This window comes from Pagrus major, chromosome 1, assembly GCF_040436345.1.
Source record: "Pagrus major chromosome 1, Pma_NU_1.0".
Lineage (NCBI taxonomy): Eukaryota > Metazoa > Chordata > Actinopteri > Spariformes > Sparidae > Pagrus > Pagrus major.
This window is the reverse complement of record NC_133215.1, coordinates 29866160-29878406: the sequence shown is the minus strand read 5'-3', so window position 1 is coordinate 29878406 and position 12247 is coordinate 29866160. Positions and strand designations below refer to the sequence as shown.

At 48.2% G+C, this 12247-nt stretch overlaps 1 protein-coding gene across 1 annotated transcript; it reads left to right on the top strand.

The window, feature by feature from the left end:
- Positions 1-4666: 4666 nt before the first annotated feature.
- pcdh18a (protocadherin 18a) lies at positions 4667-11850 on the top strand. The gene is made up of 4 exons (XM_073464172.1): positions 4667-7117; positions 7817-7872; positions 8524-8696; positions 10626-11850. Exons 1-4 carry the CDS (start codon positions 4667-4669, stop codon positions 11450-11452), a joined length of 3507 nt encoding a protein of 1168 aa, XP_073320273.1. The 3' UTR covers positions 11453-11850.
- The last annotated feature ends 397 nt before the right edge of the window (positions 11851-12247 follow it).

Genomic DNA, 12247 nt, shown 5'->3' with positions numbered 1-12247 from the left:
GCTATCATACTTGTTGTAGCTGCATGGACAAACTGATTTCCTGTGCAATTTCGGGATCAAAAACTTCTGCTTCTAGCTCCATCTGACTTTGTTATAGCAATGGCACTGTGTCTCTAGATCTTAACAGTCACTCCGCTGAGTACAATGTTATCTCAACCCAACATAAATTACAGTCATAAGACCTTCTGTATAATGCAATTTAATGGAATAACCCTTTAAGGCATGACTTGAAGAATAACAATAAAAGCGATTGTAAAAATCTGGTGAGGTTTCCCATTAAATGTGAGGCTGAGCCTTATATAAAGACAGAGAGAGGTGTTCAGTCCTGAGTGCTGTGCTGCTGATTGCTTGTGAAGCCTTTGTGTTTCTCTGTGCCATGTCTTAGTGGGGCAAAGCACCTCGCTGTCACTGCCATTCAGTCAGACAAAGTCTGTGTGTGTGCGTGTGTGCGCTCGCACGTGTGTGTACACATAAAGTCAACTCGGTATGAATCACAGGCAGAAAATGAGGCCAAGGAAAGAATGACTGGATGATTAGACACCCAAACTGCTCCTTCATGTCAGGCAAACAAACGCGAGAGTCACCATCCGTGGAAACTACAACAGGACAGAATAAAATAGAGTCGCATAATGCAGGATTGTCTCATTTGGTTTGACAACACGGGGAAAGGGGCCAGCTCTAATGGGTAAAAATTTAACTGCCCAAACTCAAAGCCGAGCAGTGGCAGTTCACAAACTTGCGGCCGCCACGGGCTTCAAGAGTAGAATAGGCTGGAATGGAAAATGCATTGGTCAACCATACAGTGTATCCATGCTGGAGTTAAAATGACACTTTGTACTGGTCTTGCAGAGAAAAGGTATGAATATTTTATACACCTCTCCTGCCGCATAAGTCAGTAAAGTCTGTAAAGGAAAAAAAAAGAAAAAAGAAGGCAATAACAGCCTGTTCTTTTCATTGGGTGGCGGGCTGAGGGACTGGAAGAGCAGGGCAGTAATGCGCCCACTTTAAAGGTGACCAGACACATTCTTTCTTCGCCCCATAGTTCTGCCTGGGCTATAAATTTGTCGCCCAACTGTTGACATCGCCTGCAATATGCTGCGCTCAGAGTGTGATCACTGCATGCACTGTGAGCAAGAACAAGGCAGTGCACTCTTTCTTGTCTGCACGCACACACACACACACACACACACACATAAACACACACACAATGGTGACCAACCAGTCATAAAGTAATAAAGCTCTATGGACCCCTAATGAAAGCAAAGAGGAGGGGGAGAAGAAGAAGAAGAAGAAGAGACTAGGATGAATAACAATCATTGCTGTGATGGGGGTGGTAATGTGTGTGTGTGTGTGTGTGTGTGTGTGTGTGTGTGTGTGTGTGTTCTCCCTCCAGCAGCAGTGAAAGCAAACTCCCATCCTCTCTGTGGTCCAACTCCTCCCCTCTGGAACGGAATCCACCAAATCGCTGCTAATTGAATAAGTGACAATGAGCGGACAGACGAGGCGACAGATGCTCGCGTGCCTTTACAACCAAAACCACCAGCATCAGCGCGCGCGCGCGCACACACACACACACACACACACACACACACACACACACACACACACACACACACACACACACACACACACACACACACACACACACACATTCCTCTTGACTCCAAGCTGAACCGGGGTCCAGAGGCGCATTTCTATGGCCGCTCCACCTGCTGCGCCTATTGACTTGGAGGTGTGTGGGGTATTGCTGAAGATTGCCATGAATGTTTCGCGACAGACGTTTAATTCTCACTTTATGGCTACAAGGGCCCCGGCACACACAGAGGCAATAATGAGAGCCAGACCGGCAGCCCCTGTTTGTTTGTTTGTTTGTGCTGATCGCATGCATTTGCCTAGACACCGATCTGGAGCTTCAGGGCCGCCTGTGGATCAATAAGAAGATCTTCGGGGAGGTGGGAGCAGGAGAAGTTAAACACAAACTACATAACTCCCAGAGAACACGGCGTCTTTGCACCTGCTGCAAGATGAATATGTTGAGCTCAATTATTGGTGCTCTTAATCTCTATAAAGGCCATGTTTGTTCGGCTCCTCTGGTTATGTAGCGTGCCTAAATGTATTAAGGCTCCATCTGCTTTTTACTTAGATTATACCCGCTTCTATACATTAATTGTTTTATTCCGGGCGCTGTTTAAGACCCCGGCGCGCCCCCCCTCCAACTCTGCTCCTTTTCTTTCGCTCCCTTCTTCCATAAACTCCGGCGCTGACTTTGTTCTCCAAATGTGATTAGCTTCTCTGGGACGCAGGGAGTAATTGCATTACTGCATTGTGAACATTTGGAGCTATGGAAATGCCGGGCGCCCGTATCAAACCTGTTTAAATAACCAAAAGCGCGCTGGTGGTTGAAAGATGCGCAAAAACAGAGGAGTGAATGCAAACACTTTGCAGACATGGCTCAGGCGGGGATGGATAGACGCTGGGAGTGGGAATAAAGGTTTTTCCGCCAATTTAGGTCTCAGGGAGCTTCTGGTTGATGTCCATGCACGTTTGGAATATTTAATAAGCTATTGTTTTCAGAAGCTGTGCAGATGCTGCGCGTTAAAAGATCAGCCCACACTGAATAACCTGCTCCATAATATCATCAAGTCCGTGAGATGCTTTTTTTTTTTATATGTTACATTTCTGAGGCAGACAGTCGGCAGCAGCTGGTGGTAAATTATTCATTTGTTTTTCAGATTCTCTATCTGTTTCTTAAGGTTAATCATAGTTTCTGAATTGATTCTGACTGAGAGGCAACTTGTTGACCAGTGAGTTGTGCAGCGGGACACGGTCTTTCCTCTCCAACTTCTGCTTTAATATTTTGTATAACTATAAGAGGGCTCTAGCAAAAGCTGCTCCTTGCAATAACTTTAGTCCCCATTAGCCGAGGGCGCATTTTGTCTCACTTTGACGCACGCGCGGGCACAGCACAGCCTCGTGCGCGCGCCAAAGATGTGTGAATGGATGTGGAAAGGCTGCTCGGTACTCCACAATCCCCCCGTGACAACTCATTTCCTCGCAGTTGTGTGGGGGTTCGGGACTCCGCTGGAGTCTTGTTTGGTCGCCTGTAATCGCCGGGTCCCGGTGCCAGACAAACCGCGCCAGATGGTCTCCAGAATGCACGGTCCCAGTTGTGAACATTCGTTAAAGCTCAGATCTCCCCCACTCTCTGTTTCCTCACTGCTTTCATTTATCTGTTTCTCTTCTCGTCCCTCGCCTGTGCGTGCGCATTCACACAAATCAGACTTTTTTTTTTCTCGCCTGCCTGAACTGGTGAGTTTCTGGATGCTGTGCTGCTCGTTATCGGAAACCCGTCCTGCGGGGAGTTTTGAAGTGATGTTGAACAGATCTGTGCACGGGGACAGAGCTGTTCCTCGGCGTGACCAACTCTTTAAAGGCATTCATTAGAGTCCGGCTCCCTTTCTACGCGATTCGCCACACGGCTTACCCCGGCTTATACTCTCACCCGTAGACAGCCACAGATGAGGCGCATGTGAAAATATATAAATATATATATATATATAAACTGCACTCAAAACATCCCCCACATAAAGTGCCTGTGCATGGAGAGGGGGGTCGTCAGCTGCCACTTGAAAGAGCAGAGAAAGACTTGATACAGTATAAGCTCCTGGCATGCAAACACACTAATGCCAAGGCATCCAGTGCGTCAGACACATAGTGGGAGTGAGTGGTGACAGCTGCTCATGGCTGGGCTGGGTTATATTTTATATATCAAAAGTGTGCCTATAGAGGCTCTGGAGGTGTTTGGTGGCGGTGCTGATGATTGGTGACTCTATCTTTGTCTTGTCTAATGAGAATTTAGACTCTTTGTGTTCCCATGCTGTCTGGGGAGAACAGACCCGAAGCGAGAAACTCGTAAACCTTCCTGCGGTTTTTATAGCTATGAAAAACGGCTGGGTAAGCCTGAATGAATGTTTTCTTCTTGGGTTTATTTTCTCCCCTGTCCATTGTAGCGGCTTGATCGTTACTCTTTAAAAAAAAAAGTAGAGAGAGTGAACCCCATAGGGCGGGGTTTTTCTTTACCCCCCCACTTTCTCCTTTTTTCCTCCCCTCTTGCGCCTCCTCTTCTGGAGTTTGAGTGGCCACCAGCCAGCTTTTGATTTAAGGAGCGTTTGTCTTTCCCGGGATGTGAAAAAGGGGGCCGTGGCTGATGTACAACAAGTTGGTTAGAGGCGGGTTATTTTGGGCAAGTCTGTGCAGAGGCACCTCAAACGGAGAGAGGGAGCGAAAGAGAGCGCACGGCGCACAAGACCAGACGCAGGGAGGAGAGGGAGAAAGGCGCACAGATTTCAGTGGCATTCAGCTGCTTCTACCGGACACTGGATGTGCGCAACAGATCTGTGTGACAAGGGAGGACAGATAGAGAGGAATTCGGATGCTTTTATGGAATTTAGTGCAACTTGAGCGAGCTTGCGTTTAACAGTCGAATGTCTTTTTCTTCTCCTCGCTCCGCGGAGAAAGCAATGCAGCTGCTGATTGTTGGAGCGCAGCGTTTAGTAAGTTAAAACTGGAGCTGGCTGCATTTTGGAGCTATTATTTTGGATCTGTTTTTTGGCTTCCACAAAGAAAAATGCAAGCAGGAAAAATGAAGGGACTATTTCTGACAAGAATGTGGAAAGTTCTGGCTGTTTTGGCGCTGGCAACACAACACGTCTCCGGTAAGACGCTGAAATATCAGATTTATGAGGAGCAGAAGGTCGGCACGGTTATTGCCCGTTTGAAAGACGATGTCGCTGATATTCTGGCGAAACTTCCCAGCTCAGTGTCGCTGCGCTTCAGAGCTATGCAAAGAGGGAGCTCGTCTTTCCTCACGGTGCGCGAGCAGGACGGAGAAATCAGCATCAGGACCAAAATTGACCGCGAGAAACTCTGCGAAAAGAACCTCAACTGCTCCATTCAATTCGACGTGCTGACACTCCCCACTGAGCACCTGCAGCTGTTTCACGTCGATGTGGAAGTGTTGGACATTAACGATAACGCACCACAGTTCGCCCGCGCCGTCATCCCCATTGAGATCTCCGAGAGCGCGGCCGTGGGAGCGCGCATTCCCCTGGACAGCGCCACAGACCCCGACGTCGGGGAGAACTCACTGTACACGTATGCCTTAGAGCCCAACAACTTCTTCAAGATAGACATCCAGTCCAGGACTGACGGGGCGAAATACGCAGAGCTGGTGGTGCTCAGGGAGCTGGATCGGGAGGTGCGCTCCAGTTATGAACTTCAATACACGGCCTCTGACAGGGGCGTTCCCCCCAGAACGGGGACGACCCTCCTCAAAATCAATGTTGCAGACTCGAATGATAACAGCCCAGTTTTTGAAAAGTCGTCATATGTCATAAATCTGCCAGAAAACTCACCTGTTGGCACTCTGCTCATCGACTTAAACGCCACTGACGCAGATGATGGCACCAACGCCAAAATAGTCTACTCATTCAGCAGTCACGTGTCCCCCAAAATCATGGAGACGTTCAAAATTAACCCCGACAGCGGTCACCTGACCCTCATCAGGCGCGTGGACTATGAGACGGTGAACTCTTATGACATTGATGTCCAGGCGCAGGACATGGGTCCGAACTCGATGCCAGCTCACTGTAAGATCCTGGTCAAAGTGGTCGATGTGAACGACAATAAACCAGACATCAGCATCAACCTCATGTCCTCTCAGGGGAACGGGGATGCAGCTTACATATCAGAGGCGTCTCCTCTGGACACGTTTGTAGCTCTGGTGAGGGTGGAGGACTTGGACTCTGCATTGAACGGAGAGGTAGAGTGTAAACTTCATGGGCAAGGATATTTCAAACTGCAGAAGACCTACGAGAACAACTACATGATTCTGACCAATGTGTCTTTGGACCGAGAGAAGAGGTCAGAGTTCAGTCTGACGGTGGTGGCCGAGGACCGGGGGACCCCCAGTCTCTCTACAGTTAAACATTTCACTGTGCATGTCACTGATGAGAATGACAACCCGCCACGCTTTGAGAAGGGGCGATACGAGATCTTTAAATCAGAGAACAATGCCCCAGGAGCGTATCTGACCTCCATCATGGCCACTGACCCTGATCTGGACAATAACGGACAGGTGAGCTACTCCATCTTGGAGAACTCTGTTCACGGAAGCTCAATCTCCACCTACGTCACCATTGACCCCTCCAATGGCGCCATCTATGCTCTGCGCACCTTCGATCGTGAGGATGTGAGTCGCATCTCCTTTGTTGTGCAAGCCAAAGATGCAGGGAAACCACCTCTGCTCAGTAACGCCACCGTCATTCTCAACATTCTGGATGAGAATGACAACCCTCCAGTCATCGTGGTCCCCCAGCTGTGGAACTTCACTGCTGACGTACCGGCGTCGAAGTTCACAGAGGCGGGACACTTGGTGACCGTGGTCAGGGCGACTGATCGTGACACGGGGGTCAACGCTGAGCTCATTTGCTCCATCGTCAGTGGCAACGAGGAGGGCTTCTTTCTTATTGACCCAAGAACCTGTGAAATCCACGCCAACGCCAGCCTGGAGAACTTCCCACATGAGCACGCTGAGCTGACAATCGTGGTCCGAGATCAAGGAAGGGAGAGCCTGAGCGCTAAGGCGGTGCTGAAGATCACCCTCTATGAGAACATCGAGAACCACGTCCAGGTGATGGACCAGGGCGAATCTTCTCTGGACGTGTCGCTGATCATCATCATCTCCCTGGGGGCCATCTGCGCCTTGCTCCTGGTCATCATGGTGGTGTTCGCCGCCCACTGCAACCGCGAGAAGAAGGACACGAGACACTCCTACAACTGCCGGGTGGCCGAATCGACCCACCAGCACCACCCCAAAAAGCCCTCGCGCCAGATCCACAAAGGTGACATCACCCTCGTCCCCACGGTGAACGGCACCCTGCCAATCAGAGCTCATCACCGCTCACCTTCGGCCACGCCCCCCATGGAGCGAGCCCAGATGGGGAGCAGGCAGAATCACCACAGCCGCCAATCACTGAACAGCCTGGTGACCATCTCATCCAATCACATCCCAGAGAGCTTTGCACTGGAGCTGGCGCACGCTACTCCACCAGTGGAGGTGAGCAGACACACACACACACACACACACACACACACACACGCACACGCACGCACGCACAGGAGCTAATTGTTCTCAGAAATTTTAAATGTGGTCCCTTAGCCCCTTTACAAATTTTCTCTCTCTCACTCATACACACCCACAGATACACACTCGCACACACACACACAAGCACTCACACACACACCCCAGCCTCCCCATCCTCACGCAGCTGTCTCCGTTTGAGCAAATTAACTCATCTCCATGTGTGACAGTGACTTAATCAACACTGCCCTGTAGTTCAAACTGACTCATTAAAACTGTTGATGATTATAGATGTGTCTTTGTCTTTACCTTGTTTACACCCTGTCACCATCACCTCCACCATAACCACCACTCACCCCTCAGTCATATGTCTCCATAGTCATCTAGAACCCCCTCAACTACCACCACCACCACCTTTTTATTCGTTTGTAACGTCATCCATTTTGTCTCATCCATTTTTAGCAGCCTCTCCATCATCCATTTTGTGTTTACTCATCCATTATTTTGTCTTCTGTCTTGTCTCTCTCTTTTTTTACCCCTCCCCAATTACCCATCCGTTATTCATCCCCCTCCCCCTTTGTTTTTTTTTGTTTGTTTTATTTTTGTTTTGTTTTTGTTTTTTTTTGTTATTTTCGGATGTAGCAAGTCTCACAGCTTCTGTCCATGCTCCATCAGGGCCAGTACCAGCCCAGACCCAGTTTCCGTGGCAACAAATACTCCCGCAGCTACAGGTAATTTACCCCTATCCCTCAGCCCCCCTCCCCCCCTTCCCACCTCCCCTGAAAGATTATCTTTTGTTTACTTTTTTAAACCACTTGTGTTTCATTGTGTATTACATGCCTGTTGTGAACTGTTGCCTGTCAGTCGGTCAGTTACGTGTAGATCATGGTTTTGATGGCGTTTAAATGTATTTCTTCACATTCCAGTTGTTACCATACCGATGTCATTCAGTTCTGAAGTATGCAACTCATTTGTCTGAGTGTCACGACTATTCTCTCGGTGCCTCTCTTCTTGACAAAATCGGGCTCAGTTTGGCAAAGTGTGCATCCATCATTACTTTCATCATAATATCCCCTCATGATCTCTAGATGATAGATTTATTGATGCCCCCAGTGGCTGTTGTGATAGATTTATTGAGGGGATCTACCTGCGATGTAGGATTTATGGGCCCGAGACTTGTCTCGAGATTTGACAGATTCCAGAAGCAGCCTCAAGTTTTATAGGATGGATTTATTTGTCATTAGTCTTGTCGGAGGACAGATTCTATCAGCCTGCCAAACAGAAGGCACTCAGCTCTGTGTTTGCAAAATGTCAACTTGTTTTGCAGATTCGGTATCTCCGACTGATTGATACCTATATGCGTTTGTGTTCTGCCCACTCAGGTATGCGTTACAAGACATGGACAAGTTCAGCCTGAAGGACAGTGGCCGTGGGGACAGCGAGGCGGGGGACAGTGACTGTGACATGGGGCGGGAATCCCCCGTGGACAGGCTGCTGCTGGGGGAGGGCTTTTCTGACCTGATCCACCTCGAAATGCACCATCGACTCCACCCAGGTGAGCTCTCGTGAATGGGACACACCCAGTCACACACTTTCTTTCCCCCATTTCTCACTCCTTACCTCGACTTGCCAAATTGAGCTCAGTCACATGCCTAACACCCCCTTATAGCAGCGCCTCACACTCAACTATCGCCTCCGCTCCAGAGCGCCAGTCGCACCTCGGATTAATCTTGAGAAAGTTTAAACTACTGAAAAATTCTCATTCCTCGTCTGTTTTTCTCCAAAACTTAAACGAACTAGCCATGAATGGCCCTAACCTCTCTACCTCCAGACCACTCCCAGCCCTCTAATGTGCCTCCTTGCCTGACAAATTTCAGCACCACGGACAGCTTCGGGCCCTGAGCCCATTATTTGTCTGTCCACCTGCCTATACAGCCACTCCATTCACCCTGTTGCCAACACAATCGCCATTGTACTCAGCCCCATTCTTCCACACAGTCCTCATTTCCACGCTCGTTATCACACCCAGAGAGGTTACAGTGTGTCTGGGCTGTTTGTGTTGCTGTGTGTGTGGTTCTCTTTGTGAGTGTGTGCGTTATCTGCCCCTAAGTTAGAGTCGTGTCTGTAAAATCCTCCCTGGAGCGGAGATGAGTCGCCTGTCACTCATCGGTATGCGTCTCAGTGTGCTGTTTTTTTCATTCCCTTTTTTTCTCTTTCCTTTTTCTTTCTCTTTTTTTCCCCCTGGTGAGTGACAGTGGTGCGCTTTCATGTCTGAACTGAGGAGAATTCATAGTAATTGCTTTTAGAATGATGTTATTCTCTCTCTCCCACATACACTGCCCCTCTCTCGCTCTCTCCTACATGCCTGAGAGCTCCTCAGCATCTCCCTCTCTCTCCCTCTGTACCTGTTAATGTATTCTCTATCTTTATTGAGATGGATAAAAGGAGGGGTGGTGGACATGGACAGTCTTTCTGCATCTCTTTTTTTCCCTCCCTTTGAGAAAGACTTGGAGGTGTTGCACAACTCCACCCTCCCCTTCCCTTCCCCTATCTTTTATGCTAATGCTAAAAAAAGGGGAGGGGAAGGAGATAATGGGCCGAGGGGGGGGATTATCCCTGTTTCTCTTCAATAGATTTAATTTGTTTAGATTTTTCTATTTAGATGGGCAAATGTGGCTATTCATGCTAGATATGATAAAAGAACTAAACAAGCAAATCCCTGCCTCAGCTGCGTAGTCACGGGATGCGGGCATGTTTGGCAGAGCAGCCAAATATCACATTAACATCTGCCTGTAATGCCATTTGGGTGGTTATTCATTTATTTATCTAGTCCCTGTGATTGTTTTCCTACCTGGCACTACCTGGATTTCCATGCTGCGAGCTGTAAATATCACCAATCTGGTCCTCCACCCAGGGATATGGAGAGATCAGGAAAAAGAAAACTCACCACTACCGAGCTGAGCTGTGATTTCGATATTAATAAAAGACGATGAAATATTTAATAGGCATTGTACATGGAGTATTCACATGCTAACACAATGAGACATGGTTTGTCATACTCAGCAGCATTCCTGCTCTTGTTTAATGCTAAAAAAAAGGCACCTCGACTCCCTGCTGAACTGTGTAGCTCTTCAAAGATAACACTACATTACCCATCTTGCTGCAGTCTCAGGGTTCACATCAGTTTTGTATTATTCAAGAATTACTATATTATTGAGGCATTATTGTTTTATTTAACTATATTGACATTTTTTCCTACCACAGCAACAAACATTTCTAACAAACTCCTCTCCTGTCAGAAGAGTTTTGAACATCTGATGTATCAGACTTGTTTTGTTTTGCAGTCATTCCCCATTTTTGTCTCTATTTCTCATTCTGTTTCATGTACAGCGTTTGTCATAACAAAAAAAAGAAAAAAAGTTTCTGCATCTGGACCAGCTCATCACTCTCTCTCCTTCTCTCTCTGTTTTTTTTCCTCCTTCAGCTATGAGACTGTGCACGGATGAGTGTCGCGTCTTGGGACACTCTGACCAGTGCTGGATGCCCCCACTCTCCTCCCCCGCTTCCTCCGCTGACTACCGCAACAACATGTACATCCCCGGGGAGGAGTCCGCGCAGCAGCCCCCGATCGACGATGACCAGTCCTCCGTTGACTCGGAACGCCGCAAGAGCTTCTCCACTTTTGGCAAGGAGGCTGGGAACGAAGAGGCGGGGGCCGGGGGAGTCGTCGCCGGAGGAGGAGGTGATGCTTGTGCGGCTGGAGGAGGGGCTGGCTCCCTCCTCACAGAGATGAACTCTGTGTTCCAGCGGCTCCTCCCTCCCAATATGGACTCGTACGCAGAGTGCACTGAAACAAGCCCACCCTCGTCCTCGACAACCACTGAGAGAGGAAGCGGGCGCGGGGGCAACGCTGCTGGTAACCATAGTAACAATGCTGTTCCTCAGGACAACAGGAGAGGGTTGTTGCCAGGTGGGAAAGGTCCCGCTTACCCCCCAGGTGTGGCTGCATGGGCGGCAAACACCCACTATCTAAACCCTGGAAGTGGATCCGTGGGAACCAATGTTTCCTCCTCTTCGTCCCCAGCCTCCACCTCCACGCCCAACTCTGCCAATGGACAGCCGCCACACCTCAAATGGCTGCCAGCCATGGAGGAAATCCCAGAGAATTACGAGGAAGACGACTTTGAAGGCGTCTTCCACCAGGGCCACCCGGGTGGCAAGCGCAGCGAGAGCCGCCACGAGGCCGGCATGGACGCTAGCGAGCTGGTCCACGAGATCAACAAGCTGCTGCAGGACGTCAGGCAGAACTAGAGCGAGAGAAGAAGAGAGAAACCGCCGCATGGTTTCACCTATCACCACATCCTGGCAAATGCTTGTTCTTCGTGCCAACATATATAAACTTTACGATGACTGTTTCTCATTCACTGTAATGCTTGTCTTGTTGATTTTTTACCAAATATCCTCTCGTCCGCTCAGTGCTGAGAGACTCGGAGAGGAAAGTAAAGCGTGGCACTGAAGTTGTGATTGAGGTGACTAAAAGGCATCAAAGCGAGCGCTCCGAGAACAGATTGCTCAGTTGTTGTTCCGTTCTCTCCGAAAGTTGCTTGAACGAATGATTTCAAACGGAAATCCACCAACAGAAACTGTACCCTTTCTTCATTTGTAATGTTTACAGCAGCGTGAACAGGCTCCACAGGGAGGAACCAACAGTTGTGTGATCTAATTTGAGCTTTTACAGTGTACAATACTGTACAGTGTCTGTGGAAAAAGGCAAACTCACTTGAATATTGTGCTATGTCTTCTGTTTTGTTATTATGGAATGTAACTGTACAATTTGACCTTTGTATTTTAAAAATACACTCTTTTTTACTTCTATATATTTATATGTGTCCATGTATGTTTGTACAGAAAAAGAAAAGAAATGTCTATTTTTTATAATTGTCACTGCATGTCTTAATATCACTTAATGTGTCTCTTTTCCTCTGCCCTGTTTATTTTATAAAAACAATTGTATTTAATTTTGTTATTGAATATGTGTGTGTGCGTATTAAAAATAATCACATTCCAATGCAGTTCCATGTTGGAAGTTGGTTTTGTATGGTAACA